This window comes from Euleptes europaea, chromosome 17, assembly GCF_029931775.1.
Source record: "Euleptes europaea isolate rEulEur1 chromosome 17, rEulEur1.hap1, whole genome shotgun sequence".
NCBI classification, from domain to species: domain Eukaryota; kingdom Metazoa; phylum Chordata; class Lepidosauria; order Squamata; family Sphaerodactylidae; genus Euleptes; species Euleptes europaea.
In genome coordinates, this window is record NC_079328.1 from 12,685,551 (window position 1) to 12,700,183 (window position 14,633).

At 47.5% G+C, this 14,633-nt stretch overlaps 1 protein-coding gene across 2 annotated transcripts in view; it reads right to left on the bottom strand.

The window, feature by feature from the left end:
* HARS1 (histidyl-tRNA synthetase 1) overlaps positions 1 to 14,633 on the bottom strand; it is a 56,865-nt gene that overhangs the window by 39,761 nt on the left and 2,471 nt on the right. The window contains exons 2-13 of one of the 2 annotated variants that reach the window (XM_056862499.1): positions 14,078 to 14,161; positions 13,544 to 13,663; positions 13,087 to 13,182; positions 11,816 to 11,941; positions 11,166 to 11,273; positions 10,891 to 10,989; positions 10,532 to 10,625; positions 9,104 to 9,231; positions 8,772 to 9,014; positions 5,613 to 5,729; positions 5,210 to 5,356; positions 4,955 to 5,041 (exon numbers count right to left, since the gene is read on the bottom strand). In XM_056862499.1, coding sequence (XP_056718477.1) covers positions 4,985 to 5,041; positions 5,210 to 5,356; positions 5,613 to 5,729; positions 8,772 to 9,014; positions 9,104 to 9,231; positions 10,532 to 10,625; positions 10,891 to 10,989; positions 11,166 to 11,273; positions 11,816 to 11,941; positions 13,087 to 13,182; positions 13,544 to 13,663; positions 14,078 to 14,161 — 1,419 coding nt within the window. In that variant the 3' untranslated portion in view covers positions 4,955 to 4,984. Of the gene's footprint in view, positions 1 to 4,954; positions 5,042 to 5,209; positions 5,357 to 5,612; positions 5,730 to 8,771; positions 9,015 to 9,103; positions 9,232 to 10,531; positions 10,626 to 10,890; positions 10,990 to 11,165; positions 11,274 to 11,815; positions 11,942 to 13,086; positions 13,183 to 13,543; positions 13,664 to 14,077; positions 14,162 to 14,633 lie in introns of those variants that run through there. The other variant, XM_056862498.1, reaches the window with a different exon arrangement.

Sequence of the window (14,633 nt, forward strand, 5' to 3'; positions counted from 1 at the left end):
AACAGGAGCATGAGTCAGTGAAGAAATCCTTTATTTGAGAACAATATGGCATTTAAAACCCACTCATTAACATATTTTCTCAAAAATATATGTACAGCTTGAACCCATAAAATTTATTCTGAAATAGGTTTTGCTAGGTCCAGAAAACATAGATGTATCACTGGTACACCCCAGAAAGGAACAGCCATTCCCTAAGCAAGTTTCTGCATGTGGCTATTGCAGTAGAAAGGACAACTCTAGGCAACAGATAAAATGCACCCTCTCCCCCATTGAAAAACAAAAGCATACCTGTTAGTCAAAACATGAAACAAAATTAAGTAACTAAAGGAGCAGCAGATGGAAATTTTGATTCTAGAAGAAAAATTTCACATCTGCATTCAACACAAACGAGTCAGGTAGGACTTAAAAAAAAAACTAACAATATTTTATTCAAACATAAATTTTCTTACACACTTCAGTGGAGGGACCCAGTTTAGGCATCTGGATGAAAAGGGCTCCGAGCCAGTCTTTTTATATGAGGGAGCCCCGTGGTGCAGAGATGTAAGCTGCAGTACTGCAGTCAAAGCTTTACTAGCGACCTGAGTTTGATCCCGACGGAAGTTGGTTTCAGGTAGCTGGCTCGAGGTTCACTCAGCCTTCAATCCTTCCATCACACCACAGTGGGATTGTGGAAATTAATGAGTTTATTCAGGACCTGTCACAGTTCTGTAGGGCCTGCAAGATTGAGATATTCCACCAGGCCTATGGTGGAGGACAGCGACGGCTTCTAGCTGGCCGCCCTGTCCTTCCTTCCCTTTTCCTTTCCTCTCCTTCCCTGATGTCCTTCTTGTCTGTTCTCCCGTTATTAGTAAGGGCGTTGCTTGGAATTTTAATGTTAATGCTGGAAATTATTTAGAATGCTGACATATACGTTTTATAGTGTATCTATTTTAAATTGTATGCATGTTATTGGCTGTTAGCCACCCTGACCCCGTTGTTTGGGAAAGAAGAAGAGGAGTTGGTTTTGATATGCCAACTTTCTCGACCTTTCTAAGGAGAATCAAAGTGGCTTACAATCTCCTTCCCTTTCTCTCCCCACAACAGTCACCTTGCAAGGTAGGTGGGGCTGGGAGAGTTCGTAGAGTTCGTAGAGAACTGTGACTGGCCCAAGGTCACCCAGCTGGCTTCATGTGGAGGAGTGGGGAAACCTGGTTCATCAGATTAGAATCCGCCGCTCATGTGGAAGAGTGGGGAATCAAACCTGGTTCTCCAGATTAGAGTCCACCACTCCTAACCACTACAACATGCTGGCAGGGTAGAAGTAAAAAATAATAATAATAAAGAACACAGATGGCATGGGACAGGGCAGAGATGGAGCACAGCAGCATCAGCTCCAGCAGTTGCTGACTTGCCCTAAACGGTTCTTTGGGTCACCCAGCATGGTGTAGTGTTTAAAAGTGTGATTTAGATCCTGTTACTGTTGGGTGGATCTGTAATTGGTCGACAGATCGCACCCAAAGAGGGCTTGTTAATGGTTCCTCATCCACTTGGAGAGGAGTGACTAGTGGAGTGCCTCAGGGATGTGTCCTGGGCCCTGTGTTGTTCAATATCTTTATAAATGATTTGGATGAAGGAGTAGAGGGGATGCTTATTAAATTTACAGATGTGCAGATGATACTAAATTGGGAGGGGTAGCAAATACGGTAGAAGACAGAGCTAGGATACAGGATGAACTTGACAGGCTGGAGAATTGGGCTAAAACCAATAAAATGCATTTCAACAGAGATAAATGTAAAGTTCTGCATTTAGGTAGGAAAAATCAAATCCATCATTATAGGATGGGGGAGACTTGTCTGAGCAGTAGTGTGTGTGAAAAGGATCTTGGGGTCTTAGTAGACCAAACACTGAACATGAGTCAGCAGTGTGATGCGGTAGCTAAAAAGGCAAATGCGGTCTTGGGCTGTATCAACAGAAGTATAGTGTCCAGATCACGTGAAGTGATGGTATCGCTTTACTCTGCTCTGGTTAGACCTCACCTAGAGTATTGTGTTCAGTGTGGGGCACCACAATTTAAGAAAGATGTAGACAAGCTGGAACATATCCAGAGGAGGGCAACAAAGATGGTGAGGGGTCTGGAGACCAAGTCCTATGAGGAAAAGTTGAAGGAGCTGGGTATGTTTAGCCTGAAGAGAAGACTGAGAGGGGATATGATAACCATGTTCAAGTACTTGAAGGGCTGTCATATAGAGGATGGTGCCGAGTTGTTTTCTGTTGCCCTGGAAGGTCGGACCAGAACCAACAGGTTAAAATTAAATCAAAAGAGTTTCCATCTAGACATTAGGAAGAATTTTCCATCTAGACATTAGGAAGAATTTTCTAACAGTTAAGAGCGGTTCCTCAGTGGAACAGGCTTCCTCAGTAGGTGGTAAGTGCTCCTTCCCTGGAGGTTTTTAAGCAGAGGCTAGATGGTCATCTGTCAGCGATGCTGATTCTGTGACCTTGGGCAGTTCGTGAGAGGGAGGGCATCTTGGCCATCTTCTGGGCATGGAGTAGGGGTCACTGGGTGTGTGTGGGGGAGGTGGTTGTGAGGTTTCTGCATTGTGCAGGGGGTTGGACTAGATGACCTTAGTGGTCCCTTCCAACTCTGAATCTATGAATTATATCAGAATCTACATGATTCTTTAATTTTGTAAGCAAATAGTCATTCAGCATTAAAAAAAAAAGAAAAATAATTTTTTCCTCACAGGCAGAATGCAGCAAAGGAATTCTGGTTCCAAGCAAACTTGGAATATGCAAAAGCAGGGCATGAGCTAGTCCTCTGCCCACCCCCCATAACCTTGGATTCCAAGCCTGGATTACCCGCCCCCCCCAGCGTTTTGGACTGCTGGCTTGCCGGAAGGAAATTAACTCTGGCTAGCCTGCGCACCTGCATTTGCATAGCCCTGGTGACTGGTCTTTGATTTAAACTAGGAGTCCTTTAAAGTATTCTGCAAGGAGGGGTCCTTGGCAGAACCATGGCAACAATTCAGGTGCATGCATTCAGGTGAAGGTGTCAGGCTTCACCTGACACCTGAGCTCAGCCAGAGAGGGAAGGAGGCAAGAGAGGGGGCCACCACAGTAGAAAAAAGGAAGAGTCTTGCAGCATCTTTATTCGTTTGGATACCCTGCTAGAAATTGCTCACAGGAAAAGCAATGCCAACATTTCCCCACAAGGGGGCATTTGTCTTATTTCACTTCAGGACTCCACCGACAAAAATGAAGATGTAACTAAGTATATTTTAAAAGCTCTAATAAGAAAAAAAACATTGGTCTATTAACAGACTTCATTTCTGGTTAGCCAGGATGAGCAAAAAGAACCTAAACCTAAAATCACTGAGAGGACTTTGTTCCAATTAAAGGTGGGTTTTTGTTTTTTTTGAGGGGATTTTTTCTATTTCAGAGTTTTCTGTAGCCACAGCTCTTTGAACCCTTCTGTGTGATTGCACAGTAATTATTCCTTCCAGTCCATTCCATTAAAGTGTACAGTGCAAGCTGCAGGGGAGGGGGAATGCCCAAAAGGGTGCTGAGGTTCTTCTGAAGCAGAGAGGGAGTGGGAGGAAGAAAATCCCTCTCTACGCAGCAGCCTGTTTTTCTCCTGCTATGCCAATTAGGCTTTGGGAACAGAGAAGGCAAAACAAACTTGCCATGCTCTTAACTATACTACAGATACATTTGCCACTTCACGTCACCCTCAGTAGCTTCATATGGTGGTGGGAAGAAGAGATGCCGCACTCCTCCATATTTTTAAAACATCGTTTTTTTACGGGAGCTTCTGTACCTTTAGTTCTTATGGAGTTTGAGCAGCTGGATATTTAGGCCTGGCTGATGGGGGCAGTGGCATCGGACTGGCAAAAGAACCCCCCTGCTTATCACACAAATGATGCCAGGATTAAGAACAGAGAGTTGAGCAGGAGAGAACCTGCCCATGCAACATTGCCCTTTGTCATCAGCTATGAATGGGAAGAAGAGCCTGTGCAACTAGGGTTGCCACCTTTTCCAGGGCCCTGCTCCTGTGCTCAAGAAAATTAAGCAGGTGACCTTTGCCCACTACTTCCCTCCATGCTAAGGAAGTCTCTACCTGCTTAATATATATCAAGCTGTTTTTAAAGGCAGAGGAGCAAGGATAGGAGAAAATGCAGCAACTGTACAAAGGCCTTTCAGCCTTTTAAACATGACATGGTCCACAAAAGGCATAATCGCACCTGCTCGACTTCTCTAATGCCCAGGCAGCTGCTAACTAAGACTCTGATGAACATGGACCAAGCATTCCTATCCGAGGCTATACCTTTAGGACAGGTGGTGCCTCCCAAACGGAGACGGGAATCTTTTCTATTGGGATACCCCAACACTCACAGGGCAAAGGCCAGCCATGCAGACTGAGCAGCTTGCATTGGCTTCTCACCAGCTGCCAGTCCTGTGGACTAACTGAAGCAGCTCCCTGCCGCTTTTGGGTATTGTATGGAGGTGTATAGAAATTATAAACCCAACGCAATGCAGATGTTCCAATTCCCTTGGAAAGAACTGCTGCAAAGATTAGGGGGGGCCGCCAAATGATGGACAGCCGACTTCACTATTTCTCATGACAGCATGCACGACACACTCACACTTTAGACTAGTCCCACATCCAGTTCGGGTTCAGAGTGAACAACTCACCTGTAGAGTTGGCTTAACTGTTCCTAGAGAGCTGCAGTATCCAGAAGCACAGATGCTGGACTAACTTTTTATGAAAGCCAATATGGCCAGTTAAACATGATGTGTAAACCCAAATCACGATGATAAACAGCAGAGCTAACCTGCTTATGGAAGGCCGGTGTTCCTTCGGGCAGATGTGCTTGGCCACAGTACAAAAGCCCAGGCACCATCGACTGCAAATTGAGTTCCTTCAACACTAATGAATAACTCCAGGTGGCTACCCAGACCAGCACACTTCTCTAAGGACAGCCCAGATGAAATATAAAATGAAGAATTATTTCTCCAGCCTCTTCTTGATCTCCTCTATGAGATTCTCCTTGGGAACATCAATCTGAAAAGCAAACAACAAAGATCAGACTGTTATGATATATCAAAACACAATAGCCTCGACTGAAGCAAATCAGACTGTAAAAAAAAGTATCTGATGTCAACCATTGTGTCCCCCCCACCAAAAAAAAAAGCTCTAGAGGAATGTTATCACATTCTCTGAAACTCTAACCTCTTTCCTGGTGGCGACATCACGCAGTTTGACCACTCCATCGTTCATCTCCTGCTGTCCAATGATGGCTACGAGAGGGATCCCGGTTTCCTCGCAGTACTGCAGCTGGTTCAGCAGCTTGGGGTTCTTCTTATAGAACATTTCTGCCTTAAAATGGGTCACCATAAAGGGGAAAGTCAAACATTCACACTGCGTGAGAACTGCCAGAGTCGCCAGCATGGCAGGGCAGACTAACCTAGGGAAAGGGGCTCTGTCTTTAAATCAGAGGCTCTGTCTGCTTCTGAGTTCTGAGCCTTCAGCATGCATGAAGCAGACGGAAGAGTCTGGAGTCCCGCCTCCTTGTGCTTCAGGCACATGTTAGCCCCATGGCGCACGTTAAACTCCGACTGCTCAGCATTACTACCTTGATGCCAGCATCCCAAAGTACAGAGATGAGCTTCATTCTCTCAGTAAGCAAGTTCTTCTGAGCAGCTGCCACCAGCACATGCGTCTCTTTGGTGCGGATCTTCTCCTTGGACATCTCGGGGGAAGGGGAAAAAAATAGCTATCTCAAGCTACTAAAACACATGACAGTATTTGCAGGCCAGGCTAGGTTCATTTGAAATTCTAGGACAGAAGCCAATTCGCCTTCGCTGAAGCCAAGGAAAGTAAACAGGTTCAGATCCAAACTGTAGCCTGCTGTGAATCCCACTCAGAAAATAAGGAAAAAGACAGTCCCTTTTCTCCTCCGACTTTCACAAGCCGAGGTACCACCCACACACAAGAGGGTATGAAACCACATCCTGGAGGATGCCGAACTTAATGACTAGTTCCCAGGGAAGGTGTGGAGCCCCATACTGGGCAGGGGAGACCACAGCCACCACAGCAGATTGTGGACGTACGTACATACGTATGTATGGAAAGCGCTGTCAAGTCACAGCTGACTTACGGCAACCCTGCAGGGTTTACAAGGCAAGAGGTTTACAGAGGTGGTTTGCCATCACCATCCCCTGCGTAGTGACCCTGGAATTCCTTGGAGGTCTCCCATTCAAATACCTACCAGGGCTGACCCTGCTTAGCTTCCAAGATCTGATGAGTCTGGGCTAGCCTGGGCCAGCCGTTACATTTCTGCTAGGGTGAATGACGGATGCCTTTTGTAAAAACTCAGTTTTTTTACCTTATTCTCCAAATGCTATTAGGGATACCATAATCCAGGACAGGGGCTAATGATGTTGTTAGTTACGTGTGGTGGGGAAGATTTTAAAGCAGGGAAATACAAACAATCCCAAAAAGAGGTGTAAGAGGTTGGGGGCAGATGCAAATAACCAGTACGTTCCAAACATGGAAAGGTGTGCCAAGCACAGCTAGTTCTCTGAAGTGATCAGGGGCATCAGCTGCCTCAAGTTCTGCATCAGCCCTGAACCTAGAGGTAGCCTGGGGCAAGGCGCTGGCACCAGCACCACAACTGTAAGAACACTGGCCTATCTTGCAGGAATCACTAACATAACGTGTGGTTTGGGAGGGACCGTGGCTCAGTTTGTAGAGCATCTGTTTGGCGTGCAGAAGGTCCCAGGTTCAATCCCCAACATCTCCAGTTAAAGAGACTAGGCAAGTAAGTGATGTGAAGGCCTGAGACCCTGGAGAGCCGCTGCTGGTCTGACTTTGATGGACCAAAGGTCTGATTCAGTATAAGGCAGCTTCATGTGTTCATGTGGTAATGGCCACTGGCTTAGAAGGTGTTTTTCAAAAGGTTAGCCAGATTAACAAGCAACAGATCTGCTAACAGCTCCAAGCCACCAGAGGTAAACGGAACCTCCGAGTTTAGCCCATAGACTGCCTGGCTGCAGCTGGAAACAAAACAGACCCTTCGTCTGATCTTAATGCTTTGGGTGTTTGGTCTATGAAAAATCGGAAAGGACGATAAATGCAGGCGCCGGGGACAAGATTAGTTCCACACGGAAGGCATTCTTTGGTGGGCTAATCATGCTGTTAAGCTGATTTAGAACAAAACATGACAGACCAACGGTGACAGAGAGGCAGTAAAACAAAGCCATCTCCAAAGATTTACTGACTGCCCTTCCAAGCATATTCTCTGGCATCAGAAACTTTAACTGCCAGCACTTCCATTTCTTATGCGGCACAAGGGGGCTGGAAATGCCAGAATCAGGTAACTGTTTAGTATATTTTTCTGTTCTCTTTTTAATAAGATGCACTGACTGTCATACGTTATACAAACCCTGCCGTGAATAGTCTTCACAGGATTTTAATGCAGCTTCTCCCAATGGCTGAATGCAGTAATACATAAACATTGGTGATTTCGTCTTCATGCCTTGCAAAAATGGGAACAGCGAGCCAGCAAGACACTTGAATAAGAGTGCCTCCCCACCAGGCCTTTGGAAGAATGCACCAATTATACACCTTCAGAGCATTATTTAGCCAACATCACAAGGCCCTCCATAACAGCAGATAACCCCAATTGATAGAAAAAAAAGAAAAAGCCAAAAGCCAGCGTGACTATACCTATGCCTGCTCTCCTCACAAACACTCCTACATCACTAAGATGAGAGCCAGCATGGTGTAGTGGTTAAGAGCGGCAGACTCTAATCTGGAGAACCGGGTGTGATTCCCCACTCCTCCACATGAAGCCAGCTGGGTGACCTTGGGTTAGTCACAGTTCTCTCTGAACTCTCTCAGCCCCTTCTCAGGAAGGGAAGGAGATTGTAAGCCTGTCTGAGACTCCTTAAGAGCAGAGAAAATCAGGGTATAAAAACCAACCCTTCTTCTACTACTTGTATACTCAGTAAGACCTTGGATCTGGCAGGTTCCCTTCATGCTTTTGGACAAAGAACGGACCTGTGGCAAGCTACCCAGAAACAAACTGCCTGGCAGGGCAGGAGAGGCCCTTGGGCTCAACAGCAAGACTCGCCTGGGTGCAGCAGGTTGGGATCAAGGGCAGCCTTTGCAGGCTGGCCCAGGGAAGCTCAAAGAGCATGGTGGCAGTGAGCAAACCTGGGTGGAAGAACCAATGGCTCTCTGGGCCCAGCTGTTTTGAAGCAGGACAGAGGAGAGGAGGGCTAAGCTTTCATCAAGGTGTGAAGCTGGGGCTATAAAAAGGAAGGAAGGGGAAATGGGAGGAGGCTGCTGGCAGGAGAAGGCCAGTGGGATGTAGTGGTTAAGAGAGGCAGACTCTTTATCTGGTGAACGAGGTTGGTTTCCCCACATGAAGCCTGCTGGGTGACCTTGGGCCAGTCACAGTTCTCTCAGAACTCTCCCAGCCCCACCTACCTCACAAGGTGCCTGTTGTGGAGCGAGAAGGGAAGGCTGCTTTGAGACTCCTTACAGTAAAGCGGGTTATAAAACCAACTTAAGGCAGAAGTAGCAATGAGGTTGCAGCTTCATGGCTCTTCGCCTATGTAACACAGTGTGACCCTGAAGTGGGTGAAGTGAACCACACCTTCAGGGGTCTGTACTGATAAATAAAGTAACTGGCTTAAACAAACAGTGACCGGGCTGGTGATCTCAAGACCTTATGGACTACAGGTATGATGTCCCCCTGCCCCCAGAGGGCGCCCCAGGGCCTTACCTCAAGCTTCTGCTCGATGATGGAGAAGAGCCTTTCCACACCAATGCTGACTCCCACACAGGGCACCTTTTGCGCCTTGGGATCAAACGTTGCTACAAGCCCATCATAGCGTCCGCCTCCGGCCACGCTGTCCACAGGGGGAGGCTCCTCGCAGTGGCCGTTTGGCTGGCGCAGCAGGACAGCCTCATAGATCACCCCACTGTAGTAATCTAGGCCACGAGCCAGACTCAAGTCCAAGGAGACCTGCAGCACAGGCCAAGAACCACTTTAGCAGGGAGAAGCTGACAGACCCCGGGAGGCTCAGGCCAGCCTGCCGTAGCAGCCAAACACACCTGATCTATGATGCCGAACAAGGTGAGGTACTCGAAGAGCAGCTTCATATCTTCCAGCCCTTCCATGGCCAGCTGGCTCTTGGACAGCTTTGGATCCTGGCAGAGCTGATCAATCAGATGCCATCCCCCTGCAGAAGAGACGTGGGGGTGGAGGGGTGGGAAGAGATGGTGTTAGCTGCCAGGGTAAAAACATATACCTTATATCAAGCCAGACCCTCGCCTTCTCTGAATTGCAGTGTCTCCTTGGGCTCTCATTCTGAGCAAGGTCTTTCTCTACACCTGCTACCAGATACTTGGGAGCCACATGTGGTCTCTTCAACCTCCCATGTGCGGTTCTGAGCTCTGTTCCCCAATATGGCACCTGATCCATGTTTCAGGAAAGTGGGCAAAGAAGAGTTGGTTTTTATACCCCGTTTTTCTCTACCTTTAAGGAGATGCAATGCGACTTACAAGCGCCTTCCCTTCGCCTTCCCACAACAGACACCTTGTGTGGCGGGTGAGGCTGAGAGTTTGGAGAGAACTGTGCCTAGCCCAAGGTCACCCCGCAAGCTTCATGTGGAGGAGTGGTGAAACAAACCTGGTTCACCAGATTAGAGTCTGCTGCGCATGTGAAGGTGTGGGGAATCAAACCCAGTTTACCAAAGTAGAGTCTGCTGCTCTTACCCACTACACCCCGCTGGCGCGACCCTTCACTGGTCGGGCTGGGAAGTGGTTCCCGCCTTGCAGTAGCCATCCCCAGGACAGGCAAGCTGCAAAGCTCCCCAAGGTGCAGGCCTCATGCCAGGAATGGAAGTAAACATGGCTGTTTGACTGGATGGTAATTGTGAACATGACTCCATAAATGGAGTAAATACCATTGCTGTAAGCGGAGTCACTGGGGATTGAACACAGGACCTTCCCCATGCAAGCTGTGAATGCTACCCACTAAGCCACAGCCCCTCCTGGCTCCACTTGTCTTAAACCAGCTCGCAGCAACCACTCCCTTGCTTAATCCAATATGCTTTGGACTCCAGCCAGCGTGGGGAGCCAGAATGGTGTAGTGGTTAAGAGTGGTGGTTTGGAGTGGTGGACTCTGATCTGGAGAACCGGGTTTGATTCCCCACTCTTCCACATTAGCGGAGGCTACTCTGGTGAACTGGATTTGCTTCCTCACTCCTACACACGAAGCCAGCTGGGTGACCTTGGGCTAGTAACAACTCTCTCAGCCCCACCTACCTCACAGGGTGTCTGTTGTGGGGAGAGGAAGGGAAGGTGATTGTAAGCCAGTTTCAGTCTTCCTTAAACGGTAGAGAAAGTTAGCATGTAAAAACCAACTCTTCTTCCTTGGGCTCTGAAAATTCGTGGGCCTGCAAGGCTGGGAGGGGAACTGTCAACACTCTCAGCCAATCTGGCTGCCTCGTTCAGCATCGTGCCTGCACTGAAACTTACCAGAAAGCTGAACGTATTGGCCAATACTCGCTACAGACTCAGGAAGAAGCCCCTTCTCTTGGACCAGCTCCTGTTTCACTTCCTTCCAGCTCATCTGCAGAAGAGACGGGAGATTGCGGAGCTCAGAATAGCCTTGGCTACAGCAAGTCATTCCAAATGAAGCAGCTGACAGACACGTCTCTTTGTTAGCAACACACCCCAACAGTGGACCATTGAGCTCTGTGGACACAGATGTGGTAAAGGCACAGCGAGTGTTGGCCAGTCAAGGCTGATACAGAATTAAGCAATCCCCTTATTCATGGCTGAGTTGTGTGAAGACACAGTCAAGGCCTGAAAGGCTGGACTGAAGATTCTTTTACCTTGTCCAGTTTGTCAAGAGTGGAGCAAGCTGTTTCAAACTTGGTATCAGGAACACCACATATGTTAAAGATACCATTCAAAATACGCCTGTCGTTGATCTGGGGGTAAAAAGAGGAACGTTCAACAGAAACCGTGTAGGAACAACTCACTGATACAGGCAATCACCTTTGCACCCCCTCTTTGGTTTTGTTCCGATTCTTGTTCCCGTCAGGCAAGCAACGTGGGCCCGCTCTGCCCAAGAGAAAAGAACGAGGAAAATCAAAAGCTCTCTTACTTTGATTAGGAACTCTCCACACCGCAAGGCACTCAAGATCTCATGCATTATTTTCAGGCACTCTGCATCAGGGATCATTGGATCATATTTGCCAGCTATGTCAAAATCCTGGGGAAAGAAGAACAGTTGGCTTTTGTATGCCGACCTTCTCTACCACTTAAGAACCAAACCAACTTACAATCACCTTCCCCTCCCCACAACAGACACCCTGTGAGGTAGGTGGGGCTGAGTGTGACTAGCCCAAGGTCACCCAGCAGGCTTCATGTGTAGGAGCTGGGCAACCAACCCAGTTCACCAGATTAGCCTCTGCCGCTCATGTGGAGGACTGGGGAATCAAAGCCGGTTCTCCAGATCAGAGTCTACCACTCCAAACCACCGCTCTTAACCACTACACTACACAGGCAGCCATCAAAATCCCAAAAGCGCAACCTGGACAGGAGAACCATGTTGGCTGAGATACTCAGCACATAGCTCCTATCTCCCAATAGTACAAAGAGAGGGAAGACCCGTTCCTTTCCATAACCAGGACTCCTTCCATCCCTCTTGCACATTCCACTCATAGAACCCGCCTCCAGCCTGAGCTTCAAAGGCAGCAGGAGCACAGAACACTCCCTCTCCTCTCAGGAGCTGAGCAGCCAGCAAATACTCACACACTGGCAGAACTCTCGATAGCGCCCTCTTGTCATGGCTGGCTGTTCACGCCTGTAGACTTTGGCAATCTGGTACCGCTTGAAATTGGTGATTTTGTTCATAGCCAAATATCGGGCAAATGGCACCTGAGAAAAAGGGTCAAGGAGATTCGCCAAAAGCAGGAGCACATGAGGAAGGGTTTCTTTAATCAGCAGCCTGAGGATTGCCATTGTTTCAATGTTTAGAAGTAGGATCACGATGCATGCCTATTCTCTCCAGGATCAGAGGAGTATGCCTATTATATTAGGTGCTGTGGAACTCAGGCAGGATGCTACTGCAGTTGCCTAGTTTGTGGGCTTCCTAGAGGCACCGCTGCTAGACTTGATGGGCCACTGTGTGAACAGACTGCTGGACTTGATGGGCCTTGGTCTGATCCAGCATGGCTTTTCTTATGTTCTTATGATTCTCCAAGAATCTTTTGGAAGGATAAGCCTCACTGTGTGCAATATATGCTTCTTTCTGATCCATATCCCTGCCATCCCAGGCTGTTCTTTAAGGTCATATACCAATAAAGGTGTTGTTGTTGTTCTTTAAGGCTTAATTACACATTGGGAGGGCCAGTCACAGATCCCCAACATCACAATATGTAGCTCAGCCTTGAGATAGTAAGCATCTCTACAAACATGGCAGATCAGGTCAGTTTTTATCATTTACCTAAAAACTTAGTAAGGAGAGAACAAGGTGGGCCTTTTTAGGAACAGCACTGAAAAGTGTCAGGGTTTCTATACAGTAGACAGCGAGAGGCCTGTGCTTTCACTAGGAATCTTCCTAACAAACAGAATACAGAGCAGCCCCTTCCCCACAAGACCCGTTGAAGGAGTTCATTTGGAAGATGGTCCAGTTTGAAGTGTGCTGGCCCTAGAGTATGTAAGGCTTTAAAGCCCTGTTTCAGCATTTTAAAGTGTGCCCAGAAATGTATAGGCAACCAGTGTTAACTGTGAGACAACTGTTGATAATTTGCTTCCTGTAACCACAACCCCTCCCCCAAAATGGCACCCCTACCAAATAAATAAATAAATAAATAAATAAATAAATAAATAAATCCCATCTTCAATGGTTGCCTCATCCAAAGCACATCATAGAAGTAAAGCACCATCACGGACAATGCCGCAAGATTTCTTTGCCAGGGCTGGCTGCAAATGGCACATCCAACCCCACAGTCTCATCCAATAAGGTCAGCATAGCAGCCTCCACAAGGGTATGCTCAGGTAAGGGACTTCTGGGAGGATACAGTCAAGTCGTAGCGAAGAGACAGCACCTCCCCGCCTTGATCCTTCAGGTCGTACACCAGCTTCGACCCATCCCAATGACTGTCCGACAAGAGGTCCTTGAAGAAGAAAAAAGCAACGCAGTATTATCTTGGTTTATATCGAGCCCTGTTTAACAGGAAGTGAGGGGATTTTTTGTATGCCCGTAATGAATGGCTAATTTTCATCTTTCTCTTTACTCTCGTTAGATCAATTTAAGCTGCAGCTGCCTTCAAGTCAGTTAAAACAGCTGCTTAATAGAAATCTGGAGTGAGCCTGCATAAGCCAGGTGGCCCCATGGAAACAGGTGTGGTTGAATTCAAGGAAACGGAAGCACCAACATAAGGCTTGCGGCCTTCTGCAGAAACAGGCCTGAAGACCTTTCCTTATGTAGGAGCCGGTTGCCCTGCCAACAGCACAGGGAGCCCCAACTCTCCTCACCTTCAGCTCAAACACGGGGGTGTCTATCGTGACCGCTCCGTGACGCTTGAAGCAGCTGATAATGGTGCCGAAGATCTCCTCCCGGATGGCCATCTGCTTGGGGCTAAAATCCCTGGTGCCCTGGAAGTCCAAGCAGAGACCAAATTGGAGTTTTAGGGAAAGCAGTTTTAAAAATAAAACACTCAATAAAATTTACACAGTTGCAACGGTGGCGGCAGCCAACAGCTGAAGAGTTTCCAGCTGCTTTTAATTGTTGAGCACTGAATATCTGGATCTATGCCAAAAAGCTTGCAAGGAGAATCAAGCGCTGCTGAAAATAATAGGAAGTGATTAGAAGAGAGGATAAAATTGGAAAAAGCAGCCGACAAAGCTTGTGGGGAAAAAAAGCTGCATCCTACATGGGAAAAGGCAGGATCCTCTTGAGGGAGGAGGGGGCAGCTTGTCCCAGAGGAGCCAAGCACTGCTTCAAGGGGGCTCAGAGAAAAAGGAAGTGGCACAAGTAGACCCAGATGGGCAATTGAGATGGCGCGTTACCTTGGGAGTTTTGAGAATGAGATTTGTCTTCCCTGCATTGGCTTGCTGCTGTGGCGATGGCTGATTTGCTGCTTCTTCAGTGACCTAAGAGAAGATCAAGCAGGTGTGATGGAGGGGGGGAAATGAGCCCCCCACTTCCATTATCACCACACAGTACAGCTCTTCTGCAAATTCAAATCTACACCCTGCTGTTTACATCTGAGGCATTGAAAGCTTGGTCAGAAGGCACACTGGAGCCGCGAGACAACTATCCTTCATTCTAGAAACCTCAATCAAACCATTCTACAATTTAATGGTGAACGAAAAAGACTATGTTGGAAGATACTTATTCCACATAGTCAAGATTGTGATGGCAACAAATGAAAAGACTTGGATCTGCTTTAGCTAAAGTATCATACAGAGCCAGTGTGGTGTAATGGTTAAGAGCGGTGGTTTTGAGCTGTGGATTTTGATCTGGAGAATCGGATTTGATTCCCCCTCCTCCACACGAGCGGTGGACGCTAACCTGGTGAACTGGATTTGTTTCCCCACTCCTGCATGTGAAGCCAACTGGGTG